Below are 15,785 nucleotides of genomic sequence, written 5' to 3'. Positions count from 1 at the left end.
TGTGGTGATGTGAAATCAGGAAGGTCATTTTTGTATACATGATCAAGAATTAGATAAATTAAAAACTATTCAGTGTAAAGGTTATCATAGAAAAATTGCAACACACAAAAATGGGGTGAAGTTTGCAGATGTAAAGGTTAAAAAGGATTTTGAGTTGTAAACTTAAATGTTGAGTTCTATGGAAATTGAAAGGGAATTAGGAAGACTCGAGGACTTGGGTTTAATGTTACCTTCACTTTGGAATGAACCCAGTCAACATAGTGATAAACTCTGTGAATTCCTACCTGATGTATGCCACAAATTGTTCTGGATCGCACATTTTTGTGGAAAGAGATTTGCAGTTTGCTTTGAAGAAAAAAAAGTCTTCTTAGAAATTATCCTTAGGGCATATATTTTCCCTCCATGTATGAGATAGTTCCTTCCAGAAAAGAATCATTGTCTTTTAAATTTATTACTTTTAAGAAAATTTATCCAGGGGGCTGTGGTAGTTGTCTCTAGGAAATATAGTGGAAGAGAGGGGCAAGGAATATATATGAAGTGATCCTCACAAATGCTCCATGAACTAGCCAGCGATGTTCCCATTCTGCAGATGGGGAGGCCAAGCTCTGGGAGGTTTACATAATTGACTTAAAATCACATGTAGTAAGTGACAGGACATTTTAAGCCAGATCTGTCTGCCTCCAAAGCATCTTCCCGTTCCAAGATGCTGCCTCCCTCTGTTGTGCCAGGGTATTTCTGGGAGCTGTAGTTTAAATTGCCTTAAAAGAGACCCTCTTTGGATCTGAACTTGCATTATGTATCAAGTTAGATCATGATCTGAGAGACTATGTCACCTAAATATGAATTCTCAGGATTACTCAAATCTATCCTGCGTTGGTTTTCTTGATATGGCATAAGCTAAACTCTAACCCATATGTGACAATCATTAGGTTTGTTCAGTGAACTTCTGACCAAGTAGAATCCCTTTAACTTTGGTTCCCTGTAGCAACTGAAAAGTCGATATTTTCCGGAGAATTGGTAGAGGAAAAAAACTGATAGTTTTCTGAGAAAGAGGAAGATTTTATCGTAGGTATCCTAGGTGCCAGATGTCAGTAGTGTTGCTAGTTTGCTGCATTTACATTAATTTGCTCATAAGTACTTTGAAATCAGAATGGTTATACATTCTGAAATATTTCAGATAAGCAACACATAGCTGTGCAGTTAAATCAGAGCTATCATTTAAGATGTGGCATTTTTTTTCTGAAGTACTTATGTAGTACAGTTTCTTTATGGAGAGAACATTTTTTTAAAATATATGAACATGTATGAAAACCATATGAATGGTAACACATCAGTGATTTGCAGTATATGCTTGATGTTTGTAAAAAAGAAAACAACAAAAAACATTTTCAAATAATAAGAGGCTTCCTGACTTTTGAGCACACAAGTATTTAAAGACAGTTAAGTTTAACTATGAGATATTCCTCATAATTTCATCAAATTATGGACTGCTTTTTGGTCAGAGTATCTTTGGAAGAGAATAACTTTGCAGTTTTCTTGGTTTCTTTTTTTTTTTTTTTCATCCTGAAGGAATTTAGTGTGAATGACCATTAAGATGTCAGAAGCACTGAGTTCTCAAATACACCAATTGATTTTCTAAATTACTTGATTCTCTTAGCAAAATACTGTTTTTGTGCTTTGCTTCTAAATTCATATAATTCTTAAGATTCCAGTATTATAAATTATATTAACCATTAGGGTTTTTCTTTTATGTTTGGTTTTAAAGTTGAAGAAAATTCAGAAGGTACCATTTCTGTGAACCAAGTTAAGCAAGAACCCAAAGAACCAGCATTGTCTCTGGAAGCAAAACCAAATTTGGACTGTAAGAAATTATCTGCTACATAAATTATTGAAGCTTTTCAGAATTTACAACTCTGGTGACTTCTGATGTCATAGAAAAAGAAGGTGAATGTTATCAAAGCACAACATTGTGATAAGTGGACTGAAGACTGGGTCAATGAGCAGCTTTAATTCAAAACTGACATTTGTTGCTAACTCCCTATTTTTACCTTAAGAGATATTTTACTCTTATTTTATATAATTCTTATACTTTTTAATTATCATATAAGGAAGGCCAGTATTTCAGAAGATCATCTGAACTTATCCACAGTGATATAGTCTGAACACAAATTGTTATCTAATTCATCCTTTGAAAATATCTAATTTTGGTTCTTAAAAAAGAACATCAAAAACAGTATGTGAGTATATATGTGTGTGTGTGATGATTTTTTTAAGTTTTAAAAGAACTTTAAAGTTACGAAGAAAAATTTTAAATTAACAAGAGAATATCTGAAGTCTGTCTCATTTGGAAAGAAAAACAACAGATTTTGCATCATAATATTAAGCCCAACATTCACATCTGTGAAAACTATGTAGTTGCATTTTAACTTCTGCCATAACTAGAAACAAGTAGTATACCAATGGTCATCTCATAGAAATTTACTGTGTCATGGTTAAGTACTGAGAATTTTAACTTGAGTCAAATAAGCAAGAGAAATAAATGCCTTTTGCATGGATTTATATGGTGTTATAGTTAAAAATACTACTTATGGGTTGAAAAATGTAGAAATGGAGAGAATTCAGAAAGAATAATAGAATTCCCTGGTGTTTATAGATAATCAGGGGAATTTTTTGATATCAGCAGAAGATGTTTTTTCCTATTTTGTATTAAAGAATCAGCTCTGGTTAGAGAAGAATTTGAGTTGTACTTATTTTTCTGTGCCAGAGTTCTTAATAAATTGATGGTATTTGAAAGATGGTAATCTTTCAAGGTAAAGATTTATAGTTTAAAATTTAGCTCATATTTAAAACTTTAAAACAACTAGTGTGTTATATTTGCTTGTTGAATAAGCATATTTACTTCAAATACTAAATACATACTAATCAGTATATTCATTATAAGCTTCTCTTTTCTGGAAGGTTGGTAAATTAGAAATGTCAATTACAGCTATCAAGAAATCAACCTAAAGCCTTCTCCTACCCCCCACAAGAGACCTTTTATGGGTATATTTAAATTTTCATTTAAAAAATAATGATTTCCAATGCAAATTAGTGTTTAATATTCAAAGCATGCATCATATGAAATTTAAGTTTAGTACTTTATATGAATATGAGTCTTTTTGGCTTTTCTAAGTCCAGTCTCACATTCTTAATTCACTTTAATTGTTTCAGGTACACAACATGTATCTAAGTGTAAAGCACTGTTATGTTAGAAGTAGATAGAATTCTAAAATTCCTTGCTCTTTATATTTAAGCCCTATTTAACATAAAATTTATTATTTATACCTCTATTTAATGCAAACTTAATATTCAGTTACATACATGATTTTTTTCATGATTTTTTAAAATAAGAATTGCTTTTCCTTTTCCTAAGAATCGAAAATACTTGATGTCAGCATTTATAGAGGCAGGCTGCCAAATCTATGTTGTGTGTGCATGTGTGTGAAGTCAATGCTAAGCTGAACACAACTCTTAGTTACCTCAAACCCAGATTTTTCTTTGTGTGTACTTAATGGGCATACGTCCAAATTAATTTATAGTTTAATATTGCATTGTGGGTAATATTCTTTTCATTTGTTATTTCATAAAAATGGAAACTTTTTTCAGTATTTCAAATAATAAATCTTTACTTTTCACTAATGACAATAGATAATTATAGTTTCTTGAGCTATATTCCTTTGGAGACATTCCTTGCTTTTTGATGTTGAGTTGTTAAGGAGAAATGCTTGTTAAGATACAGACTCTAGTCAGTTACCTAGGAGGATGAGAGATGGTAGAGGATCCAGACTTTGGCTCCTGAAAAAGAACAAAACATAGTTTAAAAACATCTCTCACTTCATTCTATGCGACTGACATTCTATGCGACTGAAATGTCTCTTCTGACATTTTTTTCATGAGAACAAAAAGTTGCAGTACATCCTCCCCACAAACAAAAAGAGAAAGAAAAAAAAGAGCATGAAGGTTTAAATCCCTAATTGTATACTCTTTTGGTTTTTAGGTAGGAACTGGAACTATCAATATTTTCATGTAAGTATTTTAATGAGTAGCTCTTTAAAAATGCTTTCTAAATTAGTTTTTAGAAATTCATTTGTCCTCTAAATGCATGTTCAGTTACCGTATATCAGTATTTTATTTTAAAGGTGCTTAGCATTGCTTTTTACAAAGTATGTTTACATATTTTCAATATTCAGTTAATTTTTAAATGCACAGGGTATTAAACACAGCACATAGAGTTTTTAGTATCTGTATTTGGCATTCTCCTAACAGCTCTACAGCAAAGTTTGATATATGTTCTTTTGTGTCGTGTATTACAAGGTGTAATATCTGTAGTAGAAAGTTTGGTGTTCAAAATAAGCAGTCAGAATTCATTATTACAGCTGAGCTTGTTTCTTCATTGTGGTTATCATGTTCCAAGCCTCCAAGTGAACATTATATATGCTACAGTGAATTCTAGATAAACGCAGCCATGGTGGGTCTTTCCCTCAATTTTCTATGTAAGTGGTTAACATACTTAAAAAGCTTTTATGTCTTATACAAGGTAAATGTTTCCTAAAAGTCACGAAAGTAATAGAAAATAGACTTGATGATATGGTCCTGCATTAGAGTTTCTAATCTTGAGGCCTAGCCATATGTGTTCCATCTTTATATCCTGTCAAAATACATACTTAATCATGTGAATATGAGAAAGATGCAGTTTAATTTTATACCAGGTTTTTTAAAAAGTTTAAAATGTGTGTATATATATATGTGTGTGTGTGTGTATGTATATATATATATATATATAGTAACAATGTTTAGTGTCCTTGTTATAATGTAATTTTTTTCATTAAAAAATCTTGTGTTATTTTTTTCTAACATTTGTTAATTTTCTTTTTATACATTTCCTGGGCATCGTGGTAATTTTGTTCATCTTGAAGATGCTAAATAAACACATTAATACCTGAAAATATTGGCTAGAGATTTATGTTCAATTTGGAACCTGAACATTTTAAAGCATAACTACCAGTAATTCCTATTATCATTATGTTAGGGAATATATATGTATTTAATGCTCTCAACTTAGCCAACTCTCAGCCTTTTAAAACAATGCATGTAATAAGGTATAAATAGTTCTTCCTCCCCGCCCCGCCCCCCCCCCCGTATTTTTTGGCATTATAACATCTTCAAGTACAGTTTTATATTTTTGGAGTAATAACAAGAATATATGATTTAAAAGGGAGGGATCATTAATTTTTTTCCCTCTTGGCTTTTTTTCTTTCTTTCTTTTTTTCCCCTTTATTCTACTCTGCCTGTTTTTCAGGATCATAGAGTATCTTATTCTCTCCAAAGAGGGACTGCATTGACTCTTCCCCATCAACTGATTAGGCTTTAGATATCTTAAATAATGTACTATTTTTATCTAAATATTGGTGATGACAAAGCCTAGTATACTTTCACCACATACAAATTAGGTATATTCTGTAATATAAATATATTATAAATGTGCATTGCTGACTGAATTTTTAAAACTTAAGGAATAAAATAAGAACTTTAAAAAAATCACATTTGTTAATGGAAAATTGATTTCTGAGAGAAATAAACTATGATTAGTATGGAAAATGTTTGAGAATGCGATATGGGTATAAGCGCAGGGGAGATGTTGCTTAATAGTGCAGATTTGCAACTAGTAGTTATATAAGTCCTGGAGATCTGATGTACTTACTGCATGGTGACTATAGTCAACAATACTGTGTTATATATATCAGAGTTGCTCAGAGTAGATCTTAATTATTCTCACTACAAAAAAGAAATAATAATTAGTAGACATAGTAGAGGTGTTAGCTAAAACTATAGTGGTAATCATATTGCAATATATAAATTATCAGATTAACACATTATATACCTTAAATGTTATATGTCAGTTATATCTCAATTAAAAAAAGAATTTTAAAACCAAAGGACAGAGTGGGAGTCAGATACCGGCAAGAGTTTTTCTTTTTTAACTATATCTGTTGAAGTGGGTAATTGACATATAATAAACTGCACACATTTAAAGTGTACAGTTAGGTAAGTTTTGATGTATATATACATCTTTGAAACCATCACCACAGTCAAGGAATATATCTATCACCCCAAAAAGATTTTTAGTGCCCCTTGGTAATCCATTCCCACTTCTTCCTGCCTCTACTCCTACCTGCCCCACCCCATCCCCAATAGTTACTATCCTGCTTTCTGTCACTAGAGGTCAATTTATTACATCTACTAGTTTATAAAAATGAAATCATATAGTATGAGCCTTTTTAAAACCTGACTTTTGTCACTCAGAATGGTTATTCTAAGGTTCATCTGTGTCACAAGATGTATGAATAGTTTATTCCTTTTTAATGCTGAGTAGTATTCCATTGTGTAAATTCACCATACATTGTTTATCCATCCAGCTGTTGATGGGACATTTAGATTGTTTACAGTTCTTGGCTATTACAAATAAAGCTGCTATGAACATTTGTGTAAGTCTTTGTATGGACTTATGCTTTCATTTCTTTGGGTTAAATATCTATAGGAGTGGAATGGCTGCGTCATATGGTAGGTATAAATTTAACTTTTTAAGAAACTGTCAAGTGATTTTCCAAAGTGATTGTACCATTTTACATTCCAATTTGCAGTGTATGAGAGTTCCAGGTGCTGTATATTGTAGGCAACACTTGGTATGAACAGGCTTTTATGTTTTAGGCATTGTTAGTAGGTGTGTAGTAGTAACTCATTATCGTTTTAATTTTCATTTCTCTAGTGACTAATACTGTTCAGCATCTTTTCATGTTGCATTTGCCATCTGTATTTCTTCTTTCAGTGTCTGAATCGTTCACCTGTTTTTAAATTGAATTGTTTTCTTATAGAGGTTTAAGAAGTATATCCTAGATACAAGTCCATTACTAGAAACATGATTTAATATGTATTTTCACCTGATGTATAGTTTATGTTTTTACTCTCAGAATCATTTGAAGGGCAGAAGTTCTTAATTTTGATATCTAATTTATCTTTTTTTTTCTTTAAGGATTATATTTTCGTGTTGTATCTAAGAGATCTTTGCCTAACCCAAGTTTAGATTTTCTTCTATGTTTTCTTCTGAAAATTTTATAACTTTGTGTTTAAATTTAGATCTGTGATTCATTTTGAGTTAATTTCTGTATACAAGTACAGGGCTTAAAGTGATTCTTTTGAGCATTTGCGTATTGATTTGTTCCAGCATCATTTTTTGAAAGAATTATACTTTCCCCATTGAACTGAATTTATCCCTTTGATAAAAATCCATTCTCTCTATGTATGTGTGTGTATATATATATGTATATATATACACATGTCAGTTTCTAGACTCTCTGTTCCCTTCCATTGATCTATTGTTTATCTCCTATCTCAGTGGTCTCAACTGGGGAAATTTTGTCTCTAGGGAACATGTGGCAAAGTTTGAAGACAACTTTAGTTGTCAAAACAAGGGAGATACCACTGGTTTCTGGTAGATATGCTGCTCAGCTTCATACAGTACATAGGACAGATTCCACAACAAAAATTGTCAGGCCCAAAATGTGAGGAGCACCAAGACTGAAAATCTCTGGTCTATTTTGACACCCAGTACCATACTGTCTTGATTACTGTACGTTTATAATAAATCTTTTTTTTTTTTTTTTTAATTTGACTGCCCCCAGGTCTCAGTTGCAGCATGTGGGATCTAGTTCCCTGACCAAGGATCGAACCCATGCTCCCTGCATTGGGAGTGTGGAGTCTTAACCACTGGACCACCAGGAAGTCCCTATAATAAGTCTTGATCCCAGCAGCAGTCAGCTGTCGGGACAGAACCGTTCCTGTAACAGGGTTACACTGCTGGGAGAGGAATGTTCTGTCTTCTTCTCCAGTTGCCTTCATCACTGTTCTGGTGGCGTCTGGCACTGGTGAGGGCAGAGCTGTGCTTCCTTGAGAGTGTGCTAAGCATTCACTTCGGCTGCTTAGTTCTAGTCTGGGAGCAGACACAGAGTACACTTTCTTCAGGATCTTGAATATGGTGACTAGGCAAGGGGCACTTTGGGCTAATACCCTAGGTTCTCTGGCTTTGCTTTATAGAGCATTTGGTGTCATCATTGACAAAACAAGAGGTGCAGAAGATGACCTTAACACAGTGGCAGCTGGAACCACGACAGGCATGTTATATAAATGTACAGGTGGCCTTCGAGGGGTAGTACGAGGTGGTCTAGCAGGACTAACATGAGCCCCTATGCTCTATGTAATAACTGGGAGCACATGAAAGGCTCTTTGCTCCAACAGTCACACTGAAGATTTTGCTAATTTACAAACGGAGGACACTTTAGTAGTCACCCAGATCAATTTATAAGTCAGTCTGGAGGCGTTTACTCTTCTATCCACAACTAATTTGAAAAACTAGAGATTCAAGTTTGCTGTGATGAAGATCATGGATGGTTGACCAGGACTGGCACTCCTTCCAGCCATTAATGAGTTGAAGACAAAACACCCTTTGGCGGCTGAGTAATATGGTTCTCTTAAGAAGATCTCGCACCTGTTTTTGCTCCTACCCACTCCTGGAAAACCACTTAATCCCAGAATTCAGGTCTGCTTGTCAATAGTGTATCAGCCACATTTGTTCATTTAATGATCCAAGACTGTAATATTGCTCTGTATTCCCAATAAAGGGTGAAAATAGAACTGAAAAAAAATATAAGTCTTGAAGTCAGATAGTGTAAATCCTTGAACCTTATTCTTTTTCAATTTTGTTTTGGCTGTTTGGTTTTTCATGTGAGTTTTAGAGTCACCTTGTCAATTTCTTAAAAAACAAGCAAACAAAAAACCTGATAGAATTTTGATTGGAATTGTGTAGAATATACTGCTGAATTTGGGAGTAATTGAAATCTTAATATTGACTCTTAATTTTTCTCCACAACGTATTAGAGTTTTCAGTGTAGAAATTTGACATATGTTTGTCAGATTTATCACTAAGTCTTTATGAATGGTGGTGTTTTTAATTTTTAGTATCTGATTTTTGCATTAGTATGCAGATATACAGTTGATTTTTTTATATGGACTTTATATCTTGCAACCTTATTAAACTCACGTGTTCTAATAATTTTTTGGTAGAGTCTATCAGATTTTCTACACAGACAGTCATGTTGTTTTATATCTTCCTTTCCAATCTGGGTGACTTTTATTTCTTTTTCTCAACTATTACACTGGCTAGAACCTGAAATACAATTGTGATTGTAAGTGACTGGAGTGGTCGTACTTACTTTGTTTCTTATCTTTCACCATTAACTCTAATACCATAATTTTTGCATAAGTCCTTTATCAAATTGAGTGAGATTCTTTCTGATCTGGGCTTCCTGAGAGTTTTTATTAAGAATGGATATTTGATTATATCAAGTGCTTTTTCTGGAATTATTGAGATGATTATTTGGTTTTTTTACCTTTGTTGTATGTTTGCTTTTACTGGAGAACTTTCTCATTCATAATTTTCTTATTTCTAGTTGTGGCCTTTTCTACCTAGAGAAGTTTCTTTAGCATTTGTTATAATTGGTGGTGCTGAATTCTCTTAGCTTGTCTGTAAAACATTTGATTTCTCTGTCAGATCTGAATGAGAGTCTTGCTGGGTAGAGTATTCTTGATTGTGGGTTTTAATGTTTCATCACTTTAAAATATATTGTGCCACTTCCTTCTGGCCAGCAGAGTTTCTGCTGAAAAATCAGCTGATAACCTTATAGCAATTCCCTTGTATTTGTTACTTTCCCCTTGTTGCTTTTATTCTCTCTTTGTCTTTAATTTTCATCAATTTGATGTGTTCCTCCTTAGCTTTATCCTGTATGGGAATCTCTGTGCTTCCTGGACTTGGGCTACTCTTTCCTTTCCCACATTAGGGAACTTTTCAGCTATGACACCTTCAAATATTTTCTCAGGCCCTTTCTCTTTTCTCCTGTTGGAACCTCTATAATGTGTATGTTGATGTGCTCAACACTACCCTAGAGGTCTCTTAAACTGTCCTCATTTCTTTTTATTCTTTGTTCTGTTCTCTGTTGCTGATTTCCACTATTCTGTCTTCCAGCTCACGTATCTGTCCTTCTGTCTCATTTATTCTGCTATTGAGTCCTTCTAGTGTGCTTTTCATTTCAGTTATTTCACTTGTTCAGCAGTTTATTTATTTTTAAAAATCTTTTATCTTGTATTTCTTGTATCTTCTTGGTGTGCCTCTATTCTTTTTCCAGTAACCTGAATCTCTTTATTCTCATTACTCTGAATTCTTTTTCAAGTGGATTCTCTATCTCCACTTCACTTAGTTATTCTTGTGGTGTTCTATATTGTTCCTTCTTCTGAAACATAGTCCTTCTCTGCCTCATTTTGTCTGACTTCCTATGTTTGTGATCCACAGGCTGCAGGACTGTAGTTCTTCTTGTTTCTGATGTCTGCCCCTGGTGGGTGAGGCTGGTCCAAGAGACTTGAGCAGGCTTTCTGGTGGGAGGGACTGATCCCCGCCCCCTGATGGGTGGATCTGGGTCTTGTCTCTCTGGTGGGCAGGGCTATGTCAAGGGGTATGTTTAGAAGAAGCTGTGGATCTAAAGTAATTTTGATTGATCTAAAGTAATTTCCAAGAACTGCATGTTTGGATAGCAACCACCTTTGAGGGTATGGTTTCCAATCCTCACTGTTGTGACTGTGCCAATCCTGATGATTCAACTTTGTGTGTACCATCACTGACAGAGGTAGGTGCCATGTAGGATACCAAAAGGAATGATTTAAAAGTTTCCATCAAGGAAAATAAGTGTCTGTTACATGAGATATTTAACTTTACACAATGTAGAAAATGGTAAATTTGATAATAGGAATTGTTGTTCAGGACCTAAGTTGTGTCCAGTTCTTTGCAACCCATGGACTGAAGCACACTAGGCTTCCCTGTCCTTCACCATCTCCCAGAACTTGCTAAAACTCATGTCCATTGAGTTGGTGATGCCATCCAGCCATCTCATCTTCTTCGTCCCCTTCTCCTCCTGCCTTCGATCTTTCCCAGCATCAGGGTTTTTTCCAGTGAGTTGGCTGTTTGCATCAGGTGGCCAGAGTATTGGAGCTTCAGCTTCAGCATTGGTCCTTCCAGTGAATATTCAGGGTTGATTTCCTTTAGGATTGTCTGATTTGATCTCCTTGCTGTCCAAAGGACTTTCCAGAGTCTTTCCCAACCCCACAGTTCAAAAGCATCAATTCTTCAACGCTCAGCCTTCTTTGTGGTCCAGCTCTCACATATGTAAGTATTGGAAAAACCATAGCTTTGACTATATGGACCATGTTGACAAAGTGATGTCTCTGCTTTTTAATACTCTATCTAGATTTGTCATAGCTTTTCTTCCAAGAAGCAAATGTCTTTTAATTTCATGGCTGCAGTCACCATCTGCAGTGAAGAAAATAAAATCTGTCACCGCTTCCATATTTTTCCCCATCTTTGCCATGAAGTGATGGGACTGAATGCCATGATCTAGTTTTTTGAATGTTGAGTTTTAAGCCCCATTTTTCATTGTTTTCTTTTACCTTCATCAAGAGGCTCTTTAGTTCCTCCTTGCTTTCTGCCATTAGGGTGGTATCATTTGCATATCTGAGATTGTTGATTGTTCTCCTGGCAGTCTTGATTCCAGCTTGTGATTCATCTAGCCTGGACTTTTGCATGTTGTACTCTGCATACAAGTTAAGTAAGCAGGGTCACAAAATAACAGCCTTGACATGCTCCTTTCCCAAATTTGAGCCAGTCCGTTGTTCTGTGTCCAGTTCTGTTGCTTCTTGACCTGCATACATTTCTCAGGAGGCAGGTAAGGTGGTCTGGTATTTATTCCCATCTCTTTTAAGAATTTTCCACAGTTTATTGTGATTCACACAGTCAAAGGCTTTAGTGTAGTCAGTGAAGCAGAAGTAGATGTTTTCCTGGATAATAGGAATACAGATAAATTATAATAATTCAGAGGAAGAAGGCATTACTTACAAGGAACAGAACTGACATTTTAATGAGCACTAGACATTGTGAAAGTGAAAGTCGCTCAGTCGTGTCTGACTCTGCGACCCCATGGATATACAGTCCATGGAATTCTCCAGGCCAGAATATTGGAGTGGGTAGCATTTCCCTTCTCCAGGGGATCTTCCCGACCCAGGGATCAAACCCAGGTCTCCCACATTGCAGGTGGATTCTTTACCAGCTGAGCCACAAGGAAGCCCAAGAATCCTTGAGTGGGTAGCCTATCCCTTCTCTAGGGGATCTTCCTGACCCAGGAATCGAACTGAAGTCCTCCTACATTGCAGGGGGATTCTTTACCAACTAAGCTATGTATTTATGTTTTATTTATTTATTTATGTTTTTTTTTTTTTTGGTTAAAGCACTTGGCATTTTGCCTGGGATAAAGTAAGTGGCTTCTTATTATTAGAGCTTTGACTTGTGGTTAATAGCATGTGCTAGGATTTGAATCCTACTTCCTCTTTACTAGCTGGACAAATTACTGAGACTTTTAAGTTTTTTATTTTTTTTAATCTGAGGGAGTAGTAGTCATAGCTACCTAACTGAATTGTTATGAGGATTTAGTGAGTTAACCCATGTTAAGATCTGAAACAGAATCTGATACATGCTGCTCAATATGTGTTAATTTTTATAATTAATCTTATTAATAATGAGCTTTAAAATCCTGAAATGTAAGCATTATCCTTACTTTCAAGATAGTGTATCTGTTAGGGAGCACCTTTGGCTACTCACAACAGAGACATCATTATGGTGGCTTAATCAAAAGAGTTTGGTTTTATTTTTCCTATGAAACCAAGTCCAAAGGCAGTCTAACCAGACTGACCAGAGGTGGTTGCTCCACCTCCAGCAATGATCAACATTAAGACAGGAAGAACTGTCTTAAGACCTGATGTGAAGAACTGACTCATCGGAAAAGACCCTGACACTGGGAAAGATTGGTGGCAGCAGGAGAAGGGGACGACGGAGGATGAAATAGTTGGATGGCATCACCAACTCGATGGACATGAATTGAGCAAGCTTTGGGAGTTGATGATGACAGGGAAGTCTTGGTGCTGCAGTCCATGGGTTCGCAAAGAGTTGGACACGACTGAGTGACTGAACTGAACTAAAGACAGGAAGACTGAAATAGGAAAAGTCTGAGTGAGTGATCCAAAGATCATTATCAGAAGGAAAAGCAACTTCCACTTTCAATTTGTTGGTTAAAACCATTGTATGATTACCCTTGTTACAAAGGATTCTAGGAAATACAGCTCTTTTTAAAGGGCCCATTATCACCCCAAGAAAAATTGTGGTTTTGTAAGAGAGAAAGAATTTATTGAATATTGTTTAAGCCACTAATAGTGTCTCCCACAAATTGGAGAACTGAAATTCAGAATTCAATAATTTGCTTAAGGTTGTTACGTAACTATTAAGTGATAAAGCTCTTATTGGTACCAGAGTCTGACCAATACCATTCCACATTAGTTTTGCTACACAGTCCAGAAAAGCAAGTGATCTTTTCAGGGTACGATTTTTAGGCTGGATCTTTCATGACAGGCTATGGACATGAGGTTAAATTGCAGATGTATCAGATTCAAGGAGTAAGTAGGACTTATATAGCCCATTTAGGGGGTGGTTGTAGGTTCATTGTGGTGAGAACTTTAGGATTCAGGGAATTTAAGAAGCTGGGGAAATAACAGGTTTGAAAGATAAAAGACAGGTTAAATAATAGCAATTCTACAGGGCTAGGCTAAGATTTTACATTTTGCTTAGCGTGTGTTTAGAAGTCTCATTTAAATGATCTATTAAAGTAGCCTGTTGAATCAAAATGCTTTCCTAAAATCTGAGTGAAAAGTTAAGCATCACAGATTTTTTGAAAATAGATATGGCAATCCAGTGGAGGTGATAGGGTAATTTATTGGGTACTGTAATATTCATAAAAAGTGTATAATATTTTTCTGGCTATGCCTATTACATCTGTAATTGCTTTTAGAAACTCTTGTGTTTTTCATACTTATGTTCTATAAGAACATCCTAACATCTTAAAGATGGACATTCATTTATTTAAGATTGCCTGCCTTTTGGGAGTTTATATTCCAGTAGAGGGTGATACACAATAAATAATAAATAATATATGTCTATTATATGTACTTATATGTATTATATATGTGTATAAAGTACTTCTATGTTAAATTGATAAGTAATATGGGATGAAAATGGAGCAGAGAAAGGGTTCAGTGTGGAGAGAATTTTAGTTTTAAATAGGGTAAGCAGAGTGGGCTTCATTAAGGAAGATGTAAGCAAATTTTTAGAAAGAGTAAGATTGTTAATCAGGCAGATAGCATGAAGAATAATGCAGTTAAGAGGGAACTGCAAGATTGAGAAGTACTTGCTCTGCCTGAAGAAGCATGGGTACCTCATCTATGGATGGATGATGACCAGACAGACTACACGGGTAAAGATGCTAGTGGGTGGGTACAAGTGAAAATCTGTGGAAATTCTGTTCTTATTACTTCAGTTTTCTCAGTGAAATAAGAAGCAAGACCCTTAGGGGAGCATGGAGATTGGTGCAGCGGTGGAGGGGGGTTGTGTGTTAGGGAGTTGAAGAGAAAAGCTAATAAAAGAGTAAACTAGGAAAGAATATTAATAGTCCTCCTTGATTAAAGATTCATTTGAGGTCATGTCCATAAATTGAGAATCAGATTAGTCAGCATGTTTGTGTGTTTTTCTCCACTCATGGGCAACAGTGACTTGAGTATTTATTGAGAACCAGACAGTGTGTTACCTGCTGACTGTAAGAACAATGAACTAAATCTAATCCTAATCCTACAGGGATTCAGTATAGTGGCAAGCAAACATTTAATCAACCAATTGTGAAATTACGTGGTAAGTACTACCAGTTCTAACAAAGGAAAAACCATTTTAAATCAAAGAAGTTCCAGGCTGTTGAACAATTCAGGTTGTGTAGGGAAGAGCAGACCACTAGACCAAAAATGCAGAAGATTGTGAAAGACTCACTTCTAAACTCTCACCTCCCTTTGTCCAATCAAAAAATATTATGTAATAAAAATTTTGCCTATTGCCATTCAGATCCCCTGTTTTGAAACTCATCTTAAACTAGATCCCTGAAGCTCATAAAGATTGTACCTCTGACTTCCCTGTGAAGACTGCTAAGACTATCAAAATAGTATTCTCCCTTACTGCAGTAGGCAAAAAACTCAGTTTTGCTTTATCAACAGGTAATTTTGGAAGTATTTTAAAGGAGCCAATATTTGACTGTTTTGGAGGTCCCATCAAAATCGGACCAACTTGGAAACAGCGTGTTTTTCTGAGGCCCTTTGAGCCTCCTGCACAGGGTCTTTCAATGACAATGGTGAGGTAAGTTCATATAGGGTTTGAACTCTGATTTCTTCTTTTTTTTTTTTAAAATCAGACACTCCAAATGCAAATACTAAGTTTAGTTTGTTAAGTCTGAGAGTAATATCTAACAATAAGAAACTCTTTAAAAATCCATTGATTGATCAGCCTGAAAAACTTATTTTGGGCAGAAATCTGCATTATTACTGACAACACTACTGTTTGTCCTTGCCATTTCTTCATTGTGCATCTGTAAGTGGAAATTCATAAGGATGAAGATGAGAAGTTTTGTATATTCAGAAGATTTCTCTTCAGACTAACATCCTTTGGAAAAACTGTCTCAGGTCACTTACGAAAATCTTATCAGAACTTTACTTGCTGCTGTTTTATT

The 15,785-nt window shown here is 35.1% G+C and overlaps 1 protein-coding gene, 1 long non-coding RNA gene and 1 other non-coding gene across 16 annotated transcripts in view; 2 read left to right on the top strand and 1 right to left on the bottom strand.

The window, feature by feature from the left end:
- Nucleotides 1-15,726, top strand: part of CARF (calcium responsive transcription factor) — a 66,549-nt gene extending 50,823 nt beyond the window's left edge. For 12 of the 14 annotated variants that reach the window (XM_043444671.1, XM_043444664.1, XM_043444669.1 and 9 more), the window contains one exon: nucleotides 1,766-4,236. In XM_043444671.1, the coding sequence (XP_043300606.1) occupies nucleotides 1,766-1,884 (119 nt within the window). In that variant the 3' untranslated portion in view covers nucleotides 1,885-4,236. Of the gene's footprint in view, nucleotides 1-1,765; nucleotides 4,237-15,276; nucleotides 15,416-15,585 lie in introns of those variants that run through there. The other 2 variants (XR_006265111.1, XM_043444676.1) reach the window with 2 other exon arrangements.
- Nucleotides 3,704-9,594, bottom strand: LOC122426065. Its single transcript, XR_006265115.1, has 3 exons — nucleotides 9,483-9,594; nucleotides 5,741-5,814; nucleotides 3,704-3,834 (listed from the first exon to the last, which is right to left on the bottom strand). It is a non-coding gene; the product is annotated as an uncharacterized LOC122426065 (long non-coding RNA).
- Nucleotides 7,840-8,041, top strand: LOC122426907. The gene has a single exon (XR_006265267.1). It is a non-coding gene; the product is annotated as a small nucleolar RNA SNORA74 (small nucleolar RNA).
- Nucleotides 15,727-15,785: the final 59 nt, after the last annotated feature.

Source organism: Cervus canadensis, chromosome 24 (genome assembly GCF_019320065.1).
Source record: "Cervus canadensis isolate Bull #8, Minnesota chromosome 24, ASM1932006v1, whole genome shotgun sequence".
NCBI classification, from domain to species: Eukaryota; Metazoa; Chordata; class Mammalia; order Artiodactyla; family Cervidae; genus Cervus; species Cervus canadensis.
Note: the sequence above shows the minus strand (reverse complement) of the source record. Positions and strands in the feature narration are given on the sequence as shown.